The sequence below is a fragment of the Ahaetulla prasina genome, chromosome 12 (genome assembly GCF_028640845.1).
Source record: "Ahaetulla prasina isolate Xishuangbanna chromosome 12, ASM2864084v1, whole genome shotgun sequence".
NCBI classification, from domain to species: Eukaryota; Metazoa; Chordata; class Lepidosauria; order Squamata; family Colubridae; genus Ahaetulla; species Ahaetulla prasina.
Window position 1 is genome coordinate 20,792,235 of NC_080550.1, and position 27,264 is coordinate 20,819,498.

At 42.2% G+C, this 27,264-nt stretch overlaps 1 protein-coding gene across 2 annotated transcripts; it reads left to right on the plus strand.

Moving 5' to 3' along the window:
* On the plus strand, positions 1-26,966 carry DYNLRB2 (dynein light chain roadblock-type 2). 2 transcript variants are annotated; one of them, XM_058155591.1, is made up of 4 exons: positions 1-127; positions 21,732-21,807; positions 24,929-25,096; positions 26,692-26,966. In XM_058155591.1, exons 1-4 carry the CDS (start codon positions 17-19, stop codon positions 26,733-26,735), a joined length of 399 nt encoding a protein of 132 aa, XP_058011574.1. In that variant the 5' UTR covers positions 1-16; the 3' UTR covers positions 26,736-26,966. The 2 variants fall into 2 exon arrangements, with proteins under 2 accessions (XP_058011574.1, XP_058011575.1); XM_058155592.1 differs by lacking the exon at positions 1-127 and adding an exon at positions 18,027-18,109.
* Positions 26,967-27,264: the final 298 nt, after the last annotated feature.

Below are 27,264 nucleotides of genomic sequence, written 5' to 3' on the forward strand. Positions count from 1 at the left end.
CCCAAATAGAACGAGGATGCAATTCCTGGAGTCTCAAACTGTAATGGAACGTTGTCTGGATTCCCAGGAGGGAGGGGCTCTATTCCAGAGGATCGAGAGACATCAGAGCTTGTGTGGGAGAAAGAAGGTGAGGACAGCTCCTCCCTAATCATTCCCGGGGTATGTTTTACGGTGCAAGGAATCTGCCTTAGTTTGCCAAGATTTCTGTCTATAGGTAAGAACCAATAAAGGAAACTGCTTTGAACTGAGTTTGAATTGACAGTCAGTTTGGTCTACTGCAGGAGTCAGCAACCTGTGGCTCTGGAGCCGCATGTGGCTCTGGAGCCGCATGTGGCTCTTTCACCTCTCTGCTGTGGCTCCCTGTCACTCAAAATATGCGTCACAACCGCCAATGTGCGACACACGCCAGCATGCAATTTGTTGAGCTTTCTAACCAACCATGGATAAATCTAAGAAAAGAAAAGCTTCAGAAGAATATAGAACATTTAATTCAACTACATATGCTAGTTTTGTGGCCGCTTAAGAAATAGTCAGGCACGGGAAGGGTTTTGTGGCTCCCGGTGGCTTTTTTTTCTGTGGGAAACAAGTCCAAATGGCTCTTTGAATGTTTAAGGTTGTAGACCCCTGGTCTAGTGGTTAAGGCACCGGGCTGGAAAGCAAGAGACTATGAGTTCAAGTCTTAGTTTAGCCATATGAAAAGTCAGTGGATTGATTTTTGGCCAACATCAGGAGACTGCGAGTACTAATACCACCTTAGCCATGAAAGGCCAGTGGATGACGGGCTAGTGTTTCACTCTAACTACACAAACACACAAAATCTCACAAAGCTGTATGTAGCATTTTGTGTGTGTGTGTGTGTGTCAGTTGTGTTGTGTGTATATAAAGTGTGAAAGTTGGTTTTTGGGCTTTTTGTGGCTGTGTGAGGTTCCTGCTTGTTGCAGGGGCCATTTTGGTTGAGGTGCAGCTGCTTTTACATTGTGTGTGAGTCAGTTGTGTTGTGTTGTGTTGTGTGTGTGTAAAGTGTGAAAGTTGGTTTTGGGGCTTATTGTGGCTGTGTGAGGTTCCTGCTTGTTGCAGGGACCATTTTGGGTGAGGTGCAGCTGCTTTTACATTGTGTGTGAGTCAGTTGTGTTGTGTTGTGTTGTGTGTGTGTAAGTTGGGTTTTGGTACCTCTTATCGTTTTGTGTATTTTGTTTATTATTTTTATTATTTATTGTTATTGGCCACGCCCATCCGGTCACCTGACCACCAAGCCATGCCCACCAATTAAGCCACTCCCACAGAACCGCTAGGGAAAACTTTTAGATTTCACCCCTGGACCAGTCCCCCAATCTCTCAGCTCAACTCACCTGATAGAGTGGTTGTCATGGGGAAAATAGGAGGAGGAAGGTGTGTTGGATACGTTAACTGCCTTGAGTTATTTATAAAAATAAAAGCGGCATACAAATAAATTAATTTTAAAAATAAACTCAATGTGCCCTTCTTGGTTTTTGGAGCCTGGCCCAGACTTTCTCAAAAAAAAATGACCAATATACTGTAATTTTAATATTGAACATAACCGAAAGGGAAATCATAGATGGGGAGCAACCACGTGAACTCTACCAGATTAATTTATATAAATGATATGGTTTGGATCGTGACTTGCAAATCTTTTGGCGTGTTGCTACTCGTATCCAACTCCATGCAAGAAGGGAGGAGAGAAAATGGAAGTGCGTCTGCTTTGCTTGCAAAAGACCTCAAGTTGCATCTGCGACATTTCCAGGCAGATTTGGAAAACCTTGGAAAGCTTCAGCAAAATGGTTTTATATTCCTTAATCAAGAGCTCAGATCCAAAAGTTCTGAGAAGGAGCTTAATTAGATGAAGCTAAGAATGGGCCTCTGGTGGCTCAGCAGACTAAGTCTGTCTGTTATTAACACAGCTGCTTGCAATTACTGCAAGTTCAAGTCCCACCAGGCCCAAGGTTGACTCAGCCTTCCATCCTTTATAAGGTAGGTAAAATGAGGACCCAGATTGTTGGGGGCAATAAGTTGACTTTATATATAATATACAAATGGATGAAGACTATTGCTTAACACATTGTAAGCCGCCCTGAATCTTCGGAGAAGGGCGGGGTATAAATTAAAAAAAAAAAATCATCAGAGTCTTTTTTTTTTCCCCATTGAGGCCAACTAGACACCTTTAGGAAATAATCATACCTAAAAAACAATTTCCCACATTTTTCTTAACTAGGCACCCCATGCTTACTAGAAACTAAACTATATAGTTAATTCAAAATCAAGTGAGGTACTTAAACCACTCTATAAAGCTTCAGTAAGACCACACTTAGAATTCTGCATCCAGTTTTGGTCACCACACTATAAAAAAAGATGTTGAGACTCTAGAAAGAGTGCAGAGAAGAGCAACCAAGATGATTAGGGGACTAGAGGCTAAAACATACGATGAACGGTTACAGGAACTGGGTATGTGTAGTGTAATGAAAAGAAGGACCAGGGGAGACATGATAGCAGTGTTCCAATACTTGAGGGGCTGCCACAGAGAGGAGGGGGGTCAACCTGTTTTCCAAAGCACCTGAAGGCCAGACAAGGAATAATGGATGGAAATTGACCAAGGAGAGAGTCAACCTGGAAATAAGGAGGAATTTTCTGACAGGGAGAACAATCAACCGATGGAAAAGAAGTTGCCTTCGGAAGTTGTGAGAGCTTCATCCCTGGAAGCTTTCAAGAAGATACTGGACTGCCATCTGTCAGAAATGGTGTAGGGTTTCCTGCTTGGGCGAGGTGGGGGGACTAGATGATCTACAAGGTCCCTTCCAACTCTGTTAATCTGCAATCTCTGGAATCCTCACTAACATGTAATTTCTTTCTGATGCCTAAACTAAAGAAGTTTGGGGATGAGGGTGAGTAAAGAAAGAAGGTTGAATACCAATGTTGAATAACACAACATGCCAAACCAAACCAACCCCTTTGCGAGTCCATTCAGGGGACTTTTTTTCCCTTTTTTATAAATTTTATTCATAAATTCTTTTTTGAAAAACAGTGCATTGTCAGGGTGTACCATTTATAAATTTAAAAAGATCAAAAAAGAAGAGTGGTTTTAAACATTGACATACAAGTTAATAACAATAATATTGATATAATAACAATAGTAATAATATAACCAAAAAGTTTTTAGCTAAGTTTCTTCTTACAATATTAAAATACTGTAATTATTTACCTTCTTTTTTTATAATTATTTATAATGCAGAAGTGAACCACAGAAAAGGCTCCATAGAACGCTTGGGCAGACAAGACAAAATAAAAAGTTTGCAGATATAAAGGGGTCTCCAAGTTGACTAGGGTGGTCTACAAGGAACCAACCATCATATCTCAGCTTCTTCACTTTAGCCATTTTAGTGCCTGCACCAGAAAAAAAAACCCAGTATACTGTCAAGTAAAACTTGTAGCAAAGCTATTTTTGCACGTGCGAATGGATATATACACATGCAAAATGATTGCCACAAATAGAAGCACTCTCCATAGTTAGTTACCCAAATGGGATAACAGTTTTGATGTCAAATTGTCTTCAACTTTTATGTTGCTATTTTTCCTTTCACAACAGCTGCTGGTAGGAAGATGATGGTAGAAAGAAAAAGAAAGGCGCGTTTTGCTTTTGCGCTCATGTAGATGAGGTGAGAACAGATGATTCCTAAATGAAGGGCTTAAAATTATAAGAAGAGAGTCTGTTGGCAATAATCAGAATAATTCATCTTGGCATAATAACGATAACAGTGCAGCTGGCTGGAAACATAATAAAACAAAAACGAACAGAATCAGAAACATTTGGAACAAAATAAAAATAAAGCTAGCACTTTCCTGATGTTACCTTGGGGAAAAAAAAAAACCAAAAACCGAACCACTTAATTCAATCCTCAAGTTTTATACAAGATCGGGATTTATGGACTAATTCAACTGAGGACAAATTCTGAAAGAGGAGGATAGAGGAACTTGGAGAAATAGCAATAGCACTTAGACTTCTACACCGCTTCACAGGGCTTTACAGCCCTTTCTAAGCAGTTTACAGAGTCAGTGTATTGCCCCCCAGCAATCTGGGTCCTCATTTTACCCACCTCGGAAGGATGGAAGGCTGAGTCAACCTTGAGCCTGGTGAGATTCGATTTGCCAAACTGCTGGCAGCCGGTGATCAGCAGAAGTAGCCTGCAGTACTGCACTCTAACCACTGCACCACGGCAACTCAGAAATGAGGGATCCTTGCTGATCTCAGAGTCTGGCTGTTTTCTTGAAGACCTTTCATTCCCCAAACTAGGTAACATCATCAGGGCTTGCTTTATTTTGTTCCAAATTCTTCTAATTCTGTTCTTCTGTTCAACTAGAAGAGAGCACCAAGGATCCTTCATTTCAATCCTGAGCTACAAATATTCTTGGAGAAAATTCTTGGATTTGAAATTTAGTTATAGTATGCCTATTAAGAGCTACAGCTTCAGGTAGGAACAAGCAATTCTAGGTTTTAGAAGACTCCTAGGCAGGATACTAAAATTGGACTGAAATGTGTCCTCCGATTTTCAGCAGGGACCAATCAACTCCAGTTTGTTCAATAGATTACAGATAAGGAGGTTTACCTACCACGTGAACCAACATTTGTCTTCCTAACTACCCCATAAGACTATAGAAAGGATGAAGGGATTCTGTGATAGAAGGGATTCTGTGATATTTTGGGAGTCAACACAGAGTCAACACGTGCAGGACTAGCCTAACTGCATTTTAATTATAGTTTTTAAATTTTATTTATTTATTTATTTATTTATTTATTGTTTATATTTATATACCGCCCTATCTCCCAAAGGACTCAGGGCGGTTTACAGGCATTTAAAAAGACAAAAAATACAATAAATACAATTCTAAAAACAATTAAAAAACTTATTCAAAAGCCTTAATTAAAAATATAAAAATTAAAACCCAAGATAAAACCCACAAACTAAAATTGTTGTGTCTTGCCCGCCCTCAGAGCAGCCGGGGCCTTCTTACCTGCTCCCGCACACTGAGGAATGTATGCCTCCCGGTCCCAGTCCTGGCTCCATGCCCACACAAACTGCAGAAGGAGAATCTCCCTGCCCCAGCCCTGACTCCATGCCCAGGCAAACGGAGCAGCTAGACCCCTCCCCCTCCTCCACAGCAGGTGAGCCTGAGGAGGGTTTACTCCCAAGAACAGCTGATTGGTGTGACCCTCGCATCAGAAGATTGGAGAGGCGGAGGCTACAGAGGGAAGGGAGGGGCAGGCCTTAATGAGTGCTGAGTCATGGTGCCACACCCCATGGCCTATATAAAGGAGCTACTTTCTGGCAGTCTCTGAGTCAGGCAAAAAGTCAAACTTATCTTGCTGAAGTCACTTACTGGTCTCCTGCCTGCTCTGAGGACTTTGCTAGGACTTTGGGCAGAGCTGCAGAGGCACGCCTGATTCGGATTTCCCGGACCCAGCCGTCAGCGGAGGAGTGGGACACGACAAAAATCTAACTCAGTCCTGCGCAGTTAAATAGATATGTTTTAAGCTCGCGGCGGAAGGTCCGAAGGTCCGAAAGCTGACGAAGTCCTGGGGGCAGTTCATTCCAGAGGGTGGGAGCCCCCACAGAGAAGGCCCTTCCCCTGGGCGTCGCCAGACGACATTGCCTCGCTGACGGCACCCTGAGGAGTCCCTCTCTGTGAGAGCGCACGGGTCGGTGAGAGGTATTCGGTAGCAGCAGGCGGTCCCGTAGATAACCCGGCCCTATGCCATGGAGCGCTTTAAAGGTGGTCACCAAAACCTTGAAGCGCACCCGGAAGGCCACAGGCAGCCAGTGCAGTCTGCGGAGGATGGGTGTTATACGGGAGCCACGAGGGGCTCCATCTATCACCCGCGCAGCGGCATTCTGGAGTAACTGGAGCCTCCGGATGCCCTTCAAGGAGCCCCATGTAGAGCATTGCAGTAATCCAGGCGAGGCGTCACGAGTGCGTGGGTGACCGTGCATAGGGCATCCCGGTCCAGAAAGGCGCAACTGGCGTACCAGGCGAACCTGGTAGAACGCTCTCCTGGAGACGGCCGTCAAATGATCTTCTAGAGACAGCCGTTCATCCAGGAGGACGCCTAAGTTGCGAACCCTCTCCATCGGGGCCACTGACTCGCCACCGATGGTCAGCCGCGGATTTAGCTGACTGTACCGGGATGCCGGCATCCACAGCCACTCTGTCTTGGCGGGATTGAGCTTGAGCCTGTTTCTCCCCATCCAGACCCGTACGGCCTCCAGACACCGGGACAGCACTTCGATAGCTTCGTTGGGGTGGTCCGGTGTAGAAAAGTACAGCTGGGTGTCATCCGCATACAGCTGGTACTTCACACCGAAACCACTGATGATCTCACCCAGCGGCTTCATGTAGATGTTAAACATCTACATGTTTAACATGTAAATTTACATGTAAACATGTAAACCCTTTAAATTTTAAAGGGTTTTATGTCGGTCTTGAGTAAATTGGCCAATTAAATATTCGTTTTAAATGTGTTTTAAATTTGTTATTTATATTATGTGTACGCTTATGTTTTTAATACGGCTGTAAACCGCCCTGAGTCCTTCGGGAGAAGGGCGGTATAGAAATTGGATTATAAAAAATAAAATAAAATAAACACTCCCAGAATTCCCCTCTGCTTTCTAGTCTCAAAACTTCTAAAAGGTACCAGTTGAAGGAAACTCGTGAGAAATAGAAAGATCAGAACAAAAGTATGGAGAAAGCTCCTCGCACAGTTATACCAAAGTAATGTCCATGCATGTAAGCATAAAGAAGCAAGTTTCCACTTACACTTTTGGCTGTTAAAGAGTTAAATTAGGTAATGTAAGCCAAGAAGCATACTGCTGGGTAATACCCACACCAAATCTTCTAGGAGCTCCATCACCTTTAACATTCAGGACTCAGGAAGAGCAACTGCTGTGTGTGCATTATGGATCACCAAGTTATTGACAATTGTACCCAGGAATCCATTTGAAATTCCACAAGGAAACTCATGAATCATGCTCAAGAAGAGAGTTTGGGAAAACAGGCACCCTTATTTACATTTCCGTTACTTAGGCTCCTACAAGCAATGAACATTTCCTCGGCTTTTATTTACACCCAGGCCTAATGAAAGCATCTCACCAGCTCTGAAGCTAGCAGGAGCAGTTGTTGCGGGGGGGTTTTTTTTATTTCCCCTCCCCTGTTCCTCCCACCAAAAAGCAACAGAGCAGTAGGGTTCCCCGTTCTTCTCAGATGTCAAAACTAGTATGTTATTTATTAACTTGCTTTTCCTGAGCAGCACTCTTGGAGTGGCAGATCCATCAAAGGAATGTTATTCTGACATTGTGTCCAGAGATTTCTGCGTAGATTTAGCACCGTCTGTCCTTTGCAGCCTCTGGGCTGCTGAGAGATTGAACTGAATAATGCATTTGGTTAGCAAGCTGTCAGAGAGGCAGAGAAGGTAACTAAAGCATTTAGAGGTTCACTAAGTTACAATGCCACATGAAGGAGAAATTCGACTGGTGAGGCTAGGCTGGGTCGCTTAATGCATTGCTCCATTCAGCGCAGCAGTCGTCAAATTTTTTATTTATTTTGCAGAGGAACAAAACTTCTGAGGACCTGTAAGACATATTTGTCAGCACAGAACTATTTCACACTGAACAAGTAGCTTTATGAAATGAACATCCTACATCAGGAGTGTCCAAACTTGGCAACTTTAAGACTTTGCTGGCTGAGGAATTCTGGGAGTTGAAGTCCACAAGTCTTAAAGTTGCCAAGTTTGGACACCCCTGCTCTACATAGAAGAGACTAGCTCGGAGTAGAATTGTAGGATCCTGTCGTGTCCCACTCCTCCTCTGACGGCCGAGTCGGGGAAGTCCGTATCAAGCGTGCCTCTGCAGCTCTGCCAAACTCCTATCAGAGTCCTCAGGGCAGGCAGGAATCCAAGGTGTGACTTCAGCAATCCAGATTAGACTTTGCCTGACTCAGAGAATGCCAGAAAGCAGATCCTTTATATAGGCCATGGGGTGTGGCTCCATGACTCAGCACTTATCCAGGCCAGCCCCTCCCTTCCTTTTGCTGACGTCGCCTCTCCCTTCTCCGGAAGCGTGGATCTATCCATTGCATCGTTTCGTCTCCAGCTGTTGGTAATCCCAGCTCGTGGCTGGCTTCAGGCACACATGCTATCGGAGGGAGGTTTGTTTGTTAGGTTTGTCCGGGCATGGTGCCAGGGCTGGGGGCTGGAGGCATGCCAGGACATTCTTCTGTACTATCAGCGTCCGGCAGGAGATAAGAGAGGCCTGGCTGCGGCGGGGGGAGCGAGCGAGGCACAACAGATCCCTAGTGTTCTGTGAGCTTGGTTGTGTTCTTGCAACATTTCATTATCCAAATAGATAACATCATCAGCGCACTGTGCCTAGCTGGGCAATGAAACATCTGAATTACTCCTTAATTATGTGGAAATGCAATGTCATTTTTGAAACCACGACGTTATAATCCAGAATTACAAAATTAGTTCACTTGATTCTGTAATATTTATTTAGCCCACTTTAATAAACTGTGGTATGGTGGGCATATAGTTTCGGCAAGACATACATTATGGATTAATGTGATTTATTCAATAAACCATGGTTTAAATAATAAACTTTGTAGGAACCTTTGGTCCTAGCATGAGTAAGATACTTAAAATGTTTGTTTAAAATGACTAAGAAAACTGTATTATTGCTTATATCTCTATAGTGTCTCTTGACAAACTTCTTACCAATTCTATTATATCAGTAAACAACAACAAAACTTGCTGTTCAGATTACAAAAACCAAGAAAACACATTGGATTGCTTCAAAGCATATCTCTTTATTGTTTCTCACCTAGAGACAGAAATCTTGCCAAACTAAAATAAACTAAAGGAGCCCTGGTGGCGCAGTAGTTAGAATGCAGTATTGCAGGCAAACTCTGCCTATAGTCTGGAGTTTGATCCTGACTGGCTCCAGGTTGACTCAGCCTTCCATTCTTCCAAAGATGATAAAATGAGGACCCAGATTGTTGGGGGCAAGATGCTGACTGTAAACCGCTTAGACAGGGCTGTAAAGCACTGTGAAGTGATATATAAGTCTAAATGCTATTGCAACTGCTAAGGCTAAACTACTCTGAAAACTTCTATGGAGAACTGAGAATTTCTATGGAGGAGTTGCCTTAACTTCTCTTCCTCCCAACCAAACTATCTAAACATTTCTGTCTCTAGCTCCTCTGGTATGCAACCCAGCCTTCCTGGGAATCCAGATTACATTTGCCTAATTGCCTCTTGGTCCAAAAAAACCCCCAAAACCCAGAAGGTATGCCTGTACTTGAACACTGGAAATCCTCTTTGATTTTGCACCTGGTCCCTCCTTTTCCTAAAGTCTCTGACTTATCCCAGCTGTGCACCAGATGCCACTAATTCAAGAATCTGTATAAGCCAACAGCATTAGAACAGCTTAGCTCAGGGGATGGATGCATCATGTGCAGGCCACGCCCACCCCAGCTCCACGAATGGGGAAAATGTCACGAAACGTCACGTGACGGCAACATGATACCGCAAGTTTGGCACCAGTGGCTTAGCTCATATAGAATAGAATAGAGCTGGAAGGGACCTTGGAGGTCTTCTAGTCCAGCCCACTGCTCAAGATTGTATAGGACAACCTATACAATCTCAGACAAGTGACTGTCCAGTCTCTTCTTAAAAACCTCCAGTGATGGAGTTCCCATGATTTCTGGAGGCAAGCTGTTCCACTGGTTAATTGTCCTCACTGTTAGGAAGTTTCTCCTTAATTCCAGGTTGCTTCTCTCTTTAGTTAGTTTCCAACCATTATTTCTTGTCCTGCCTTCTGGAGAATAATTTGCTTTGGAGAATAATTTGATTCTCTCTTCTTTGTGGCAGCCCCTCAAATACTGGAATGCTGCTCTCATGTCTCTCTTGGTCCTTCTCTTTACTGGACTAGCCATGCCCAGTTCCTGTAACCATTCATCATATGGTTTAGTTCCCAGGACTTTGATCACCTTAGTCGCCCTTCTCTGATTTTTTTTTCCAAAGAAAAAAGTTTTATCTAGACCTATCTTCTGTATCTTTTTTCATCATCTCTTCAATAAATGTTTGCTTATTAGCGGACAGATCTAATCCACTCCTCTAATCACAACAAAATACCTTATGCCACCAGACTTGAAATCCTGGGTTTAGAAAATTTAGAATTTAGGCCTTTGACAAGATCTGAGCTTAACTCATAGAATCATCTGTTACAACGTCCTTCCTGTTGAAGACTACTTCAGCTTCAATCACAATACATGAGCACACAATAGATTTAAGCTTAATGTGAACCGCTCCAACCTTGACTGCAGAAAATATGACTTCAGAAACAGAGTTGTTAATGCCTGGAATGCAGTACCAGACTCTGTGGTCTCTTCCCAAAATCCCTAAAGCTTTAACCAGAAACTATCTAACTATTGACCTCACCCCATTCCTAAGAGGTCTGTAAGGGGCGTGCATAAGAGCACCAGCGTGCCTATCGTTCCTGTCCTAATGTTCCCTTTGATTGTATCCAATTTCATATAGTTATTACATACTTATGATTATATATATGCTTATATATCGTATAGTTATTTCATGCTTATGCTTATATATAATGTTGTGACAATTAAAAATAAATTTAAAATAAAATAAAGATCAACTGATATGAATTTCTTGCATCTCTTTGAATGTTTTCCATCTAGTTATTACATCATCAGAGCAATAAGAAGCTACTGAAAGCACAAAAGTGTGTGTGTGTGTGTGTGTGTTTGTATGTAGGTCTTTGGTTATTCGGGTTTTCTCCCACGTAAAATTGGAAGTGTCTTGGCAATGTTTCGACGAAGTCTCATTCATCATCTTCAGGCTGGTGTTATCAGCTTCGTGCTTCTGGGAGCAATATATATATATATATTTCTGCCTGAGGTGAATGGAGCTTGGCATCTTACTATCAGGCAACTTAGTATTCCCAAGTCATGGAGGATTATCTACTCCAGTGTTGCAATATAGCCATACGGATTCCATCTGAGAGATCGCCTATGTGCTAGATTAGCGTGGGATTCTCCCAGCTAGTTGAATCACATAGATAGAAACTTCTTTGATGTTAAAGTCACATCAGAGGAGCAGGATATTTACCTCTATGGTGTGAAGATGCATTTACAGTTTTACATCCCTTTTCCTTTACTTGATAAGATCTTCCTCACAAAGATCTAAGGAATCCCTTTATGTGAAGATCAATTGGTATGCAAGGTTAGGATGTCACAGGATGTATTGCTATGTTTTGCTACATGATCGATATACAAGATTTTGTTTGATGTATTGCTTTCTGATAGACTCTCTTTGATGTATGTGCCTTCTGATGTTATTGTCTTCTATGCAAATGCTTTCCTGTAAGAATCCTAATAAAAGGAGAGGCTTAGATTTTGTTCTGCGCTCTCATCCCAACGAAAACTTTGCTTCTGGCTCATTTGCTTCATGAGAGACCACCGCACTCCAGGAATGGTGTGGAGAAGTTTCCTAACTTTGTTCATAAAGCATGTCTAATGGTCAGTCTCTAGACTACTGTTCCTTCGAAAGATGGGTGCTCTTCAGCTTCCTCACTGGGGAATCCTGGAAATTGTAGTTCCCCCGCCTTTCTGTTGCCTCAGTTAAGAAAAACTGTTCTAAAGGAAAGCCATATCCTACTTAATGCATTATATGGACTATTGGGGGCAAATGCCAGAGATCATCATAGTGGTTCAAAATTGGGAAAGGAGTCCGGCAAGGTTATATACTATCGCCCTGCCTATTTAAAATATATGCAGAGTACATCATGAGAAAGGCGGGGCTAGATGAATCAAAAATTGGAATTAAGATTGCCGGGAGAAATATCAACAATCTCAGATATGCAGATGATACCACTCTAATGGCAGAAAGTGAAGAGGAACTAAAGTGCCTTCTGATGCAGGTGAAGGAGGAGAGTGCAAAAGTTGGCTTGAAACTTAACATTAAGAAAACTAAGATCATGGCATCCAGCCCTCTCAATTCTTGGCAGATAGATGGGGAAGAAATGGAGGCAGTGACAGATTTTATTTTCCCGGGCTCCAAAATCACCACAGATGGGGACTGCAGCCAAGAAATTAAAAGTTTGCTCCTGGAGAGGAAAGCTGTGACAAATCTAGACAGCATACTAAAAAGCAGAGACATCACCCTGCCAACAAAAGTGTGTATAGTCAAGACCATGGTTTTCCCAGTTGCAATGTATGGCTGTGAAAGTTGGACCATAAGGAAGGCTGAGCCCAAAGAATTGAGGCTTTTGAACTCCGGTGCTGGAGAAGACTCCTGCGAGTTCCTTGGACTGCAAGGCGATCCAACCGGTCAATCCTAGAGGAGATCAACCCTGACTGCTCTTTAGAAGGCCAGATCCTGAAGAGGAAACTCAAATACTTTGGCCACCTAATGAGAAGGAAGGACTCACTGGAGAAGAGCATAATGCTGGGAAAGATTGAGGGCAAAAGAAGAAGGGGACGACAGAAAACGAGGTGGCTGGATGGAGTCACTGAAGTAGTCGGTGTGAGCTTAAATGGATTCCGGGGGATGGTAGAGGACAGGAAGGGCTGGAGGAACTTTGTCCATGGGGTCGCGATGGGTTGGACACGACTTCACAACTAACAACCACAAATCCCTTGCAGGGTAGAGTCTGGGCAACTGAATGGAGCCGAGTGTTTACTGGCTGGGCCTAGATGCCCTTCCTGTCCCCAATGTAGAGTAATCTCATCATGCCTACATAGAGAAATATCTGCCTCTACCTAGGGTCGAATGTGCCTCCTGATTGTGAGGCAAAACCCACCTTCAGAGATAACTCCAGGATATTCTACCTTTAAAATATGTGTTCTACTACCAAGCTACAAGTCTCTCCCTACAGTTGAGGCAAAAAAATGGTTTCAAAGCCCCTGTATATTGGGGGGGGGGGCAGAGAGGAGTCGATCTTAGATGAGAAACTGTTGTATTCAAACTTTCCTTAAACTGAGACTGAAAAGTTAGCAGAATATGAAATATTTATTTCCTGCAAACTGCTCCGTAAGCTTATTGCTCTGATGGAATGAAAAGAAGGCTGTGCCATTTCCAAGCAAGCTGAAGTTATTATCAATTTGCCCCCGATATAAAGGAGTGATTTCCAGAGACTTACATCTGCTCTCTATAGAAAAAGAAAACGGTAAAATTCCTGGAGGCACTCGCAGCCTGCATTTAATCAAAACCCCCAGCTATGGCTTGAATCGTCTTAGCCGGACTTGAGTGGCCTGCAGAAGGTGTGTTTGAGGAAGTCATCCAGGATCCAACAAAGAATTGGACTGGACTAACATTTATCGTCAAAGTAAATCCATCCTTGTGCAAAGCATAATTATTTTTTAAGCCTTATTGCTAATTAACTCTACAAGCTCTATTTCATCTTGGTCAACTGTGATTGTGAACCCAAGCTATATTCGAAAGCATGTTAGTTTTCTTGCACCAGGATCCAAGGGGAACATGGAATCAAGTTACTCTTTCAAGCAAAAAAAAAAAAAAATGTGTTTAGCTCCATATAACATAATGGTAGCACCATCTAGAGGATGGTTGCAATCCTGCAACTCAAAGCAATCTCTTTAACGGGGCATTTTTTAATTAAGGAAACAAGCCTCGAAATTTTGTTTCCATCTTTTTGTTGTTTGATGTTATCTTCTGGAGCCAATTGGAAATGAGCAACATAATGACATAGCAAATGGATAACTAGTATTGTTATTGAGAACAACGTAGCATTCTTGCAAAAGAAAACTACAAACTCAGTAAAATCTTGTTGTTTGTTTTGAGGGCGAGGAGCTTCAATTTTGGACCTGATGGTTACCGACAGAAAATAATTCTCTCTGCAAAGTGGGATTCCAGCTCAAAGCTTCCTCCATCCCTGTTCCTGCTATAAATCAGGAGAACCTGGAGGACTATAAGTTCCTGATTCATTTGTTTGATCTGATTGCTCACCAAGAGCGACATGTTTCCTTTTTCTGCTGTAAATGTAAATGGCACAAGCCCAGTCAATCAGAATAGAGTAGGAAGGGACCTTGGGGTTTTTTTTAGTCCAACCCCATGTTCAAGCAGGAGACCCTATATCAGGGGTCTGCAAACTTGGCTCTTTTAAGACTTGTGGACTTCAACTCCCAGAGTTCCTCAGCCAGCTTTGCTCAAGTCTTAGTCTTAAGCGAAGACTAAGACTCCACAAGTCTTAAAGACTAAGACTTAGTCTTAGTCTTTAAGACTTGTGTACTTTGCTCAAGTCCACAAGTCTTAAAAGAGCCAAGTTTGCAGACCCCTGCCCTATACCATTTCAGACTGTCCAGTCTCTTAAAAACTTCCAATGATGGAGCATCCGTAACTTCTGCAGGCAAGCTGTTCCACTGGTTCATTGTTCTCACCATTAGGAAGTTTCTCCTTAATTCCAGGTTGCTTCTCTCCCTGATTAGTTTCATAACATAGCATAGCATAGCATAGCATAGCATAGCATAGCATAGCATAGCATAGCATAGCATAGCATAGCATAGCATAGCATAGCATAGCATAGCATAGCATAGCATAGCATAGCATAACATAACATAACATAACATAACACAATAACAGAGTTGGAAGGGACCTTGGAGGTCTTCTAGTCCAACCCCCTGCCCAGGCAGGAAACCCTACAACATCTCAGTCAGATGGCTATCCAACATTTTCTTAAAAATTTCCAATGTTGGAGCATTCACAACTTCTGCAGGCAAATTGTTCCACTTATTGATTGTTCTAACTGTCAGGAAATTTCTCCTTAGTTCTAAGTTGCTTCTCTCCTTGATTAGTTTCCACCCATTGCTTCTTGTTCTATCCTCAGGTGCTTTGGAGAATAGTTTGACTCCCTCTTCTTTGTGGCAACCCCTGAGATATTGGAACACTGCTATCATGTCTCCCCTAGTCCTTCTTTTCATTAAACTAGACAGACCCAGTTCCTGCAACCGTTCTTTATATGTTTTAGCCTCCAGTCCCCTAATCATCTTTGTTGCTCTTCTCTGCACTCTTACTAGAGTCTCAACATCTTTTTTACATCGTGGCAACCAAAACTGAATGCAATATTCCAAGTGTGGCTTTACCAAGGCATTATAAAGTGGTATTAACACTTCACGTGATCTTGATTCTAACCCTCTGTTTATGCAGCCCAGAACTGTGTTGGCTTTTTTGGCAGCTGCTGCACACTGCTGGCTCATATCTAAATGGTTGTCCACTAGTTTCCATCCATTATTTCTTGTCCTGCCCTCTGGTGCTTTAGAAAATAAATTGACTCCCTCTTCGTGGCAGCCCCTAAAATACTGTAATACTGCTATCATGTTGTTCTGGCCTAGGCTTCCCCAACAGCACGAAGCTGAGTCCTTGTCCCCATAAACCCCTTTTATTTAATTTACAGTGAATTCCTCTCCAGCAAAGTCTTTCCTCTCCATAGTCTTTCAAGATAGTTCACAATTATCGACCTTTTATCAGGCTTGGAGAGTGGCCAGGCCGATATCTTTCAGATGCCGCAATACTTGGCAAGAATGCAGGAATGAACTAATTGTCTCCTGCAAACTCCACTCCCCTTTCGCTCCTCTTTTATTCCCTATGGGAGGGGCCATTCATCATCCACCTGTGGCCTTACTCCCAAGTTGACCCTTGTTCGTTAGCTGTTCCTGTCGTCTGGCAACTCTGTGCATGCGCACACTGGGAACAGGCTCCAGCTTAATGGTGACTAGAATATATGGCGACTATAATCATTGAGAAACCCTCAGATTAAATACAGGTCTGAGTTATATAAATATAACTTTGCTGCTTTAAATAATGAAATGGGCAGTATAAATTTAATAAGTAATAAACAATACAATGTCAGTCTTCAATTCATGCTATATAAACAACATTGCAAGAAAACAATGTAATATATTAAGATTTACAGCAGAATAAAAATATTTTAAAACTTTATTATTATTCTGCCTAATGATAAGGCCAGGTCTTACGAAGTCTATAACAGCAGCTCCTTTGCTAAACAGAAGGGAGCTGGCCAACTTTTTCCATCCTCCTGACCTGAACTGCTGAAAATCTTTTAATATTTCAGGTGAACCCAGCATGATCTACAAGCTTCCTGCTGTGGGATTCCCCACCCCTCCCCAAAAAAAGTCACAGCATAAGGCGCAACCAGGTAACGTTATAACATCCTGACTTAATAATTCATGCAATACTGGCTTGCCAAGGGATTGCCATTCTCGTTTGCTTGCTGCTTGGGCCTCTTGTGGCTCAACAGGCTAATGCAGTCTGTTATTAACACAGCTGCCTGCAATTACAATTACTGCAGGTTCAAGCCCCACCAGGCCCAAGGTTGACTCAGCCTTCCATCCTTTATAAGGTAGGTAAAATGAGGACCCAGATTGTTGGGGGCAATAAGTTGACTTTGTATATAATATACAAATGGATGAGACTATTGCCTTACACAATGTAAGCCGCCCTGAGTCTTCGGAGAAGGGCGGGATATAAATTCAAATTTTAAAAAAAACAGTTCTCCTTTTAATTTCCTGAACTTCTACTGCTAAAGGCATTTTAAATAATTTTAGTTGTGATATTTTTTCAGAAGGCAGAAGGGGTGGGATGGAGTATCTATGTTCCATGGTTTTTCATGGGGGCGGTGGGTTTATTTTTATTTTATTTATTTATTTTGTCAATCATATATAAGATAACAGATAAAAGCATAAACATAATTTGGATACATGAAAAGAGTTAAGTAAAAAGATATATTAGGACAGGGACGGTAGGCATGCAGGTGCACTTATACACGCCCCTTACAGACCTCTTAGGAAGGGGGTGAGGTCAACAGTAGACAGTTTAAACTTAAAGTTTTGGGGGTTTGGGGAAGAAACTACAGAGTCAGGTAGTGCATTCCAGGCATTGACCATTCTGTTACTGAAGTCATATTTTCTGCAGTCGAGTTTGGAGCGGTTTACCTTGAGTTTGTATCTATTATTTGCTCGTGTATTGTTGTGGTTGAAGCTGAAGTAGTCATTGACAGGTAGGACATTGTGGTAAATAATTTTATGTACTTTGCTTAGGTCAGACTGAAGTCGGCGTAATTCTAAGCCCAAAATTCTGGTGGCATTAAGGTATTTTATTGTGGGTAGAAGAGTGGAGGACTCTTCTCATGTCTCATATCTCTTCTCAATAGCTGGGAATTCTGGGAGGTTTTTTGTTTGTTTGTTTGTTTGTTTGTTTGTTTGTTTGTTGGAGTACATATTAGATAATAATATAAGCATGAATTGAATACATAAAATGAATACAATTAAAAGGGAACATTAGGACAGGGACGGTAGACACGCGGGTGCACTTATGGTCTTTTAAGGTATTTTATTGCCGGTAGAGGAGTGGAGGATACTTCTCCTGACATATCTGGGAATTCTGGGAGGTTTTTTTTTAATTTATTTTAGTTTATTTAGTTTGCCAAATACCTACGAGAAAACAGGTAAACAGTATAAACACAGACACGAACATAGGAAAAAGTTCTTAAAAGATTGAAAGATGGCGCTCTTAATTTGATGGGGAGGTGGTCTCTCCTCTCATTTTAACCCCCCAGAATAACCACCCTGAAGAAACGGGAACTTTGAATAGGGACCCGACCCAACCTTCTGCCAAGCATTTAAACCAGGGGTCTCCAACCTTGGCAACTTTAAGCCTGAAGGACTTCAACTCCCAGAATTCCCTAGCCAGCAAAATCTGCCTGGGGAATTCTGGGAGTTGAAGTCCGCCAGGCTTAAAGTTACCAAGGTTGGAGACCCCTGATTTAAACCAATTTCCTATCCTGGTTCTAGCTAGAACTCTCCCCACAACTCCTTCATTGCAGCTTGGCTAAGACAGCCAGACGCCGGTGGCCACGTGACCGAGGAGCGCAAAAAAAAAAAACCCGACGCGCCACTCCACCTAAGCCCCGCCTCTTCTCGCAATCACACTTCCGCTTCCGGTCGGAGCTCCATAGCAACCGAGGCCTAGCCTGTGGACGCCGCTCGATTGGGAGTCATGGTAAAACGGAGGGACGGGGTTTGGTGGGGTTTGGGAACGGTGGGGCAGGGGAGTCTTGTGAGCGAGTCCGGCTGGAACCCCGGTGGGTGGGAGAGAAAGGAGGACGAGAGCCATGGCGGGCCGGGCGTGGGTGGGAGAAATATTATCCTGCCCAGCTTGGACTGGCTGGGAATTCTGGGTGGGGTAGTCCGGCGAGGTCCCCCCATGGATAGAGCCGTAGGTGGCTTTCAAGGTTAATTGAAGTGGCTTAGAAGAGGGGTTTCCAACCTTGGCAACTTTAAAAAACCCTAAGAAAATCCGGTTGCCTTTTGAAAAAAAGCACCTTCTAAGCCAGGGGTCCCCAACCTTGGCAACTTTAAGCCTGGAGGACTTCAACTCCCAGAATCCCCCAGCCAGCAAAGCTGCTGGGGGATTCTGGGAGTTGAAGTCCACCAGGCTTAAAGTTGCCAAGGTTGGGGACCCCTGGCTTAGAAGGTGCTTTTTTTCAAAAGGCAACCGGATTTTCTTAGGGTTTTTTTTTTCCTTGAAGATGTTTCACTTCTCACCCAAGAGGCTTCTTTGGTTCTGACTGAATGAATGGTGGGGAATGGCAGGATTTGTATTCTTGGCAGTCTGAATTAGCACACTGAAGGTGTGAGGAACCAGATGACTGCAAAGAATATAAAATGCTTCCATTCCCCCCACCAGTCATTCAGTCAGAACCGAGGAAGCTTCTTGGGTGAAAATAGAATAGAATTTTTTTTTATTGGCCAAGTGTGATTGGACACACAAGGAATTTGTCTTTGGTGCATACGGTCTCAGTGTACATAAAAGAAACAATACCTTCATCAAGGAATAGAATAGAATAGAATAGAATAGAATAGAATAGAATAGAATAGAATAGAATAGAATAGAATAGAATTCTTTATTGGCCAGGTGTGATTGGACACACAAGGAATTTGTCTTTGGTGCATACGGTCTCAGTGTACATAAAAGAAACGATACCTTCATCAAGGAATAGAATAGAATAGAATAGAATAGAATAGAATAGAATAGAATAGAATAGAATAGAATTCTTTATTGGCCAGGTGTGATTGGACACACAAGGAATTTGTCTTAGGTGCATATGCTCTCAGTGTACATAAAAGAAATGATAACATTCATCAGGTATGGGATAGAATAGAATAGAATAGAATAATATGTAGACTAGACTAGACTAGACTAGACTAGACTAGACTAGACTAGACTAGAATAGAATAGAATAGAATAGAATAGAATAGAATAGAATTTTTTATTGGCCAAGTATGATTGGACACACAAGGAATTTGTCTTAGGTGCATATGCTCTCAGTGTACATAAAAGAAAAGATACGTTCATCAAGAATTCTAAGGTACAACACTCAATGATAGTCATAGGCTACAAATAAGCAATCAGGAAACATTATCAATATAAATCGTAAGGATACAAGCAACAAAGTTACAGTCATACAGTCATAAGTGGGAGGAGATGGGTGATGGGAACGATGAGAAGATTAATAGTAGTGTAGATTTAGTGAATAGTTTGACAGTGTTGAGGGAATTATTTGTTTAGCAGAGTGATGGCATTCAAGAAAAAACTGTCCTTGTGTCTAGTTGTTCTGGTGTGCAGTGCTCTATAGCATTGTTTTGAGGGTTGGAATTGAAACAGTTTATGTCCAGGATGTGAGGGCTCTTTAGATATTTTCACAGCCCTCTTTTTGACTTTTGCAGCATAAAAGTCCTCAATGGAATGCAGGTTGGTAGCCATTGTTTTTTGTAAGAAAAGGTGGAGTGGAAAAAGGGTCGCAGGAATCTCCTTAGGTTTTAGGTAAAGTGAAAGTAAGGAAGGGGAAAGATCCTGTTCCTATAATATTACATGCCAAGAAAATATTATAGGACATCAAAGGAGTTTCCAAGCCTTTCAAGAGCAAGTGTGCAGAGAAGGGAAAGACCATGCAATTCAAGAGCAAGAGTTATTATCTAACAACTAAAGCTACGGATCTTCTGCCCATGTAAACCCCATTGATCTCAGCTGAATTAACTTTATTTTTTTTAAAAAAGCATTTAGAGGTTATTTGCCACACTTATGAAGATGCTTTACATACTCCAGAACAAAGATAAAGTAATGAGTCTATTGAGATACAGGTAAACGGAGAAGTTGCTAAATGGCATTATGATAGAATGCTCAGATCATATTAAGATGCAGATCCTGGACTTGTCTGGACTTGACAGTATGGATTCAAAAGGTTGAGGGCTTTAACAAAGTATTTTGCTGGTTTTTACATAGTATTTTCTCCCATAATGTAATGGGAGAAATGGGAAAACCAGGAAGAGTATGTAAACAAACAAGCCAAAATACTTGCACTGTCATTAAGGAATTCCCTCTGAAAGCAACCGTCAGGTTCCTTCTCTATCCATCTTTAAATGAGTTCCAGAACTCTTTTCTATACCATAAAGTTCTGTTTTTAATGACTTGCTGATTTTAATGTTTTTGTTCTTTGATTTTGGACATTACTTAGTAAAATAAATATATAACATTTTTAAAAGAAGGAAAGGGGGCACCTTCCAGTTTTAGCCATAGAACATGTAAAGGTTTTACATTTATTAGCCCTGGATAATATTAGCCCTGAATGCTCCAACACTGGAAATTTTTAAGAAAATGTTTGATAGCCGTTTGTCTGAAATGGTGTAGTTTCCTGCCTGGGCAGGGGGTTGGACTAGAAAACCTCCAAAGTCCCTTCCAATTCTGTTATTATTTACGTTACGTTATGTTACGTTATGGATTTGTTTGATATATATCATTTGGTATTCATTTTTACATAAAATTATACATTCAGAGAAGCCGGCCCTTCTGTGGCCCTATGTCAGGGGTCTCTAACCGTGGCAACTTTAAGCCTGGCGGACTTCAACTCCTAGAATTCCCCAGCCAGGAATTCTGGGAGTTGAAGTCCGCCAGGCTTAAAGTTGCCGACGTTGGAGATCCCTGCCCCATGTTGAATAGTTTGAAATAAGTTGAATTATTTGTTTGCAGTCTCTTATAACATGTGTCTATGTGCAGTGTAGATTTTTACAGCTAGCTGTTCATGAAACAGTCTGGGTATAAAGGAAGCTGTTTTAGCTCAGATAAAACAGAGCAGTAGTTTAATTGGATTTTGAGGAACTGGATCACTGGTAGTTTAACTGTGACCACTGCTTCCTTTGAAAGGGAAGCGTCAAAAGAAAGAGCCGGTTGCCGGCAGGAAAACCACAGAGGATAATGCAGTAGGCAATTCATCTCGTTTTTTTTACAACATGGAGAGAAGTCACTAACAGACTCCAGCCAACCATGACTGCTCAGCATGTGGCCTTTAACATGGCACAACTCTCCCTCTTGCTTCCGAGTTGGTTCATTCATGAAGAAGAGCACCTCTTCTTCAAAATGCTGTGATTGTGCAGGTGTTCGTCCATAATGGAACCAAAATGGAAACCATTTGCTCACCGGGATTTCTTTGCTAGTGCTCTGTGACTGCCTATATTGTGGAGATAAGAGTCCAAAGTCAGACAAGAGGTAGTATGTTAAAAAATGTATTAGCTGAGGCCTTACAGCCTAGTTTTCAGGTTTCATACTTATGTTTGTTTCTTTACAGGCAGAGGTAGAGGAAACGCTGAAAAGGATTCAGGCCCACAAAGGAGTTATTGGAACTATCGTCGTAAATGCAGAAGGTAAATATCTACCGTACATGCACACACACTATTGTTATTTTTGTGAAAAACATAATGGAACCATACTAAGCTAAACTAGCATGTGCTGATTGTGGCTCAAGTGGATGCAGTTAACCATGGGTTACCGCTTTTGATAATTAGCCTGCATTTATACAGCATAGATCAAGAGTGGACAGCTATTTTTAGACCGAAGCCCTTGTTTAGTCTTGCAGAAGCCGCCTTCTGAAAAGTTGGTAAGAACTAAGCAACGCATCCTCTATTGAAATTAATCAGCACAGCAGGCATACAATTGACTTGGTTCCCCACAATGATTTTCTTTTCCTCACCAATAGCAGTTATTGAACTAATTAACTTAAGACCCTACCTAATGAATGTAGATTTCTCCATAGGTTAAGTTGGTAACCAGTAAAGCACATCAAAAGCATTGTTATTTTAAGCTAAAAGAACACACACGATTACGAGAACATTTGCATTCATACTATAGTGAGGAGATGGCAGATGGCCTTGAATTTATTGTGTTGCTTTTAATGATTGCAGAACATTTTACAATTTTGTTCTGTTGGATCTGCCAGTAATGGTCAATCCTCGTTCAAAAATGGTTAGATGGAAATATGACTAGACTTTCCCAAAAGTTTTCTTGTGGGCAAAGGTCAAATTGGCTTAATATTTGTGTTATAATCTTCTTTTTCAAATGCACAAAAAGCCTACCTCCTTCCAATAAAAAAAATTACAAAGCAGGGTTTTTGTAATGTAGCCCATCATTGTTGCCTGCCTTCAAATAATGTTACTCTATTACAGGGATCTCCAACCTTGGCAACTTTAAGCCTAGAGGACTTCAACTTCCAGAATTCCCCAGCCAGCAAAGCTTAAAGTTGCCAGGCTTAAAGTTGCCAAGGTTGGAGATCACTGCTCTATTATTTCTTCCAAAGTTCTGAAACCCCAAAATATTTTGCTAGAGAATCCCTCCGTAGCATAGACTGGCTCAAAGCTTTGGAGAGTAGTCATGCACAGGAAATGGAGAATATATAGACCCCCATAGCAGCCGGTGACTTCACTCCTCAACCAGGTCTTCTTGATTTGCAGTTATTGTATCCACTCATTCACCTTTCCGCAAACATTTAATGGTAATCCCTTAAAAAAATACCTTGAAAAGTAAAACAAATCCCCAAGGAAATCAGTTAACAAGTGGGATCTTAGACTGAAGGTATATCAGGTTAATTGTAGCAAGGATGTGGTCTGTTGTATCTGGCATATGTGCATGTTTAAATTGACACCTTGCCCAGACCGATGCTGCCTTTCACACTGCCACAAAACTAAGAGGTTTTCCTTCCTTGCATCTGATATTAAACAAACCTGGGGCAGAAGTTCATGAACTTTTTTCCTTTAACCTTAATAGGCTGGTGGTAATTTGGTGCCAAAATTGTCAAGCTTCTTGCATCAAATCCAAGATCATAAAGGAGGGCACTAGATATAATTCCCTCCTTCCAACAGAAGTATCAACACTCCCATTCATTTGGCAAAGCTGGGCTTTCACTCCGATTAACATCCCAGGGCGATAGCCAAAGCTTCTGTCCTTTTCAGGACTGCCTCTGGCATAAAACAGAGATTGTAAGGAAGATTCCTCCCCTACCGCAGCAATTAGTTTCATCTGCTCCTGGCAATGTATCGGAAAGATAAGCTCCCAAGTCATGACCTGCTTGACAGGGTAATTCTATAAAAATAAACTTATGGATGTCAGTGTTGCTCAACCTTTTAAATATGTAGAGATTGAATTGCACCTTAATTTCATTAATATCACATGGAATTTAATAAGTGACTTCAAACACCTGATTTTTTTAAATTTCTTGATGTGCAGTAATTGCCAACCTGTCTTATGGAATCTTGTCTATTGAAAAGCCATCTCAGTATTTGTCGTATATTGCCTTGGCGAGACCACACTCACAATACTGTGCCCAGATTTAGTCACCATTATGCAAAAAAGATATTGAGATTCTAGAAAGAGTGCAAAGAAGAGCTGAGAAAATGAAGGGAACTGGAGCTAAAGCATACGATGATCAGTTGGAGGAATTGGAAATGTCTAGTCTAACAAAAGAAAGAAAGGGATGTGGTGGCTCAGTGGCTGAGATGCTGAGCTTGTCGATCGAAAGTTCAGCGGTTCGAATCCCTAGTGCCGCATAACGGGGTGAGCTCCCATTACTTGTCTCAGCTTCTGCCAACCTAGCAGTTCGAAAGCAGGTAAAAAAGGCAAGTAAAAAAATAGGGACCACCTTTGGTGGGAAGGTAACAGTGTTCCGTGCGCCTTTGGCGTTTAGTCATACTGGCCACATGACCACGGAGACGTCTTCGGACAGCACTGGCTCTTAGGCTTTGAAACGTAGATGAGCATCGCCCCCTAGAGTCAGGAATGAGTAGCACATACGTATGAGGGGAACCTTTAGTCTAACAAAGTGAGGGACTAGAGTGACGCAGCCATCTTTCAATATTTGAGGGCTACCACAGATCCTCTCCTGAGGATCCACCTATTCTCCAAAGCACCCGAGAGCAGAACCATTAATTTCACTGGAGATTTTTAAAAAGAGATTAGACAGCCATTTGTCCAGAATTATAAATGGTCTTCTGCTTCATCAGGGGGGTTGGACTAGAACAGGAGTCTCCCAATGTTGGCAACTTTAAGCCTGGAGGACTTCAACTCCCAGAATTCAGCAGCTAGCTGTTGCCAACATTGGAGACCCCTGGACTAAAAGACCTTCAAGGTCCCTTCCAACTATAGTATTCTCTATGACTCCAGAAGCTGTCAAATGTTTCAGACCCAGAAATTTGTGCTGTCAACCTCTAATTTAGTATTTATTGGAATCCTCTCTGCATACCAGAGGATGGGCTGTTCTCAGTGTAGGCATAGCTGGATTTTTTTTTCCACCCAGAGCAGCGGTCTGCAAACTTGGCTCTTTTAAGACTTGTGGACTTCAACTCCCAGTTTCAATTTCAATTTCCCAGTTGAAATCCACAAGTCTTAAAAGAGCCAAGTTTGCAGACTCCTGACCCAGGGTACTGATAACATTGAAAAGTTTGGTTTTATGGCTCCAAATCATTTGAAAGCCATTTCTAACATTCCTTTTCTCAGGGATCCCAATCCGAACAACGCTCGACAACTCCACCACAGTTCAGTATGCTGGCCTTCTTCATCAGCTAACCATGAAAGCAAAGAGCACAGTCCGAGACATTGATCCCCAGAACGATCTCACCTTTCTCAGGATTAGATCAAAGAAACATGAAATTATGGTTGCCCCAGGTAATAACTTTTGTCTTTTGCCTGCCGTTGCTTTGATGGCTGGTAATGTTCTTTAAATTTCTGGAGGCCTGCCACAAAATGTCTGTTTCATCATACATTATTTAAGGGGGGATCGCTTTAAGGATAAGCTGCCTGATGCCTGGGCTTTCAAGTGTTGACATATCAAGGCAGGAAAGTCTTATTTTATCTGTCAGGATTGTGGCAGCATCTGAATCCAGCTGGTACGCTATACTGAACGAGAGGAAGAACTGATCTAAGGCAGCTTCTCATGTAATGGGAATAATTGTTCCAAAATGGATTTGCCCATTTAACAGACAGTTGCAATAATTGACCATTATTGCAACAGTTTACATTTGGAAGATAGTTTAACACAGTGATGGTTAACCTTTTTGTCGTTGCGTGCCGAAAGCACATGCATACACGACAGCGCATGTATGTGCGTGCCGGCACCCATAATGCAATGCGTGCATGATGCTCTCACACCCCCGCATATGTGCGATCGACCCCCCCATGCTCCCGCGCCCCTGTGCATGCGTAGGAGACCCTCCTCTGCTCCCCTGCCCCCATGCATTTGCACACGACCCTCCCATGCCCCTGTTCTGTCCTCCCTCGCCTCCGTCCAAATGATGGCTTAATTAGCCATCACTATCAGCTCTGGCAGAAGAATAGCCAGCGTCTGCCAAGAGCCTCCGTTATCTTCCACGACGCTGGTGAGTCACCTAGAAACAAACTTCAGCTCTTAATCAGTGGATTTGCCTGTTACAAAGAGACACAGCAGCTCTGGCTGCCTTTTATATCCTGTGGGATGTGACTCCATGACTCAGCACTTCCTAGGCCTGCCCCACCCTTGCTTCTGTTGTTCCCTGCTCTCCTGCCTACGAAACCAAGCCTGATTGCCGTCAGCTGGGTCTGCAGGTGTGGCCTGGTGGGGGGAAGAGTCAGGGGATGGAGGTCTCGTTATCTCTTTCACCTGGTCTGTTTCTGGCTCCTGGAGCTGAGCCAGGCAAGCCGGTGCTCCTGAGGTAAGTCCTGACGGCCCTTTCCCCTCACTGTCCAAGTCACTTTCTGGCAGCAGGGCTGGCTCGGGGAGCGCAGACACAACAGCCCCGTTTTGGGCCCAGCAGCCTCCTGGGACCAAAAATGGGCCATGTGGGGCACCGCAACCTCCCATGCCCTGTTTTGTGCATAGCAGGCCTCCCTTCATGTGCGGCGGAAACCCGAAAATCAGCTGGCCGGTGGGAAGTGTGCACACATGCACAGTGGAGCTGAGCTAGGTCAGTGGCTCCCATGCCTGCCGAGAGGGCTCTGTGTGCCATCTGTGGCACACGTGCCATAAGTTTGCCATCACGTGTTTAACATGTTAAGCAGATTTTTTTTTCTTGGGCTTCTTTGGTTTATACATCATAATGGTATTGAACTATTACAATTATGTTACTGTATTGAAAATTGAAGTTTTACTTCCCGTGGTGGGGAAACTGGAATAAGCAGTGGCCTTGTTTGTGTCAACCATAATAAATTATGAAAAGGAATATTAGAAATCAAATGTGGAATAAAAATGGCTGTATTTCATCATTTTATATTTCCTCCTCCCACAGATAAGGAGTATCTTCTTATTGTTATCCAGAATCCATGTGAATAGATCTACTACATCAGTCTAAGGGAGCAATGCTACAATTTTTGAAGTGTCCAGTCTAGCCTCTACTAAATTAATGTCATAACATTCCACTAAGAAATTTGTCTCAAATGTTAAACTGTGGAATCAGGAAAGGTCTTTGTCTCATTGTACGATCTCATTGTATTTGCCTTTTGATTATGAAAATGTATTCCTAACTCCTTAAAAAAATAAATAAACCCAAATGTTTAAAACGTGTTAATTTGAATGTGTCTATGTGCAATATTCAAAACACACATCTAAAACTAGAACTATCACTCAAAAATAATAAGGAAGTTAGAATTAAGGAATGGTGGCAATTCATCGGAAGATAAAATACATTTAAATATCTTTCAGTTTAACAAATATTCAGGTCCAAATGAAATGTATTTAGAATAAGTGATTTCAGTAGCATATTAGGCTCCATTGAGGGGAAAAAAGAACATTTTAGTTTTTTCTGATTGAACTCATTAAAAGCTACATTTGGCAGCCGCTAAAACTAATGTTGCCATTTTTT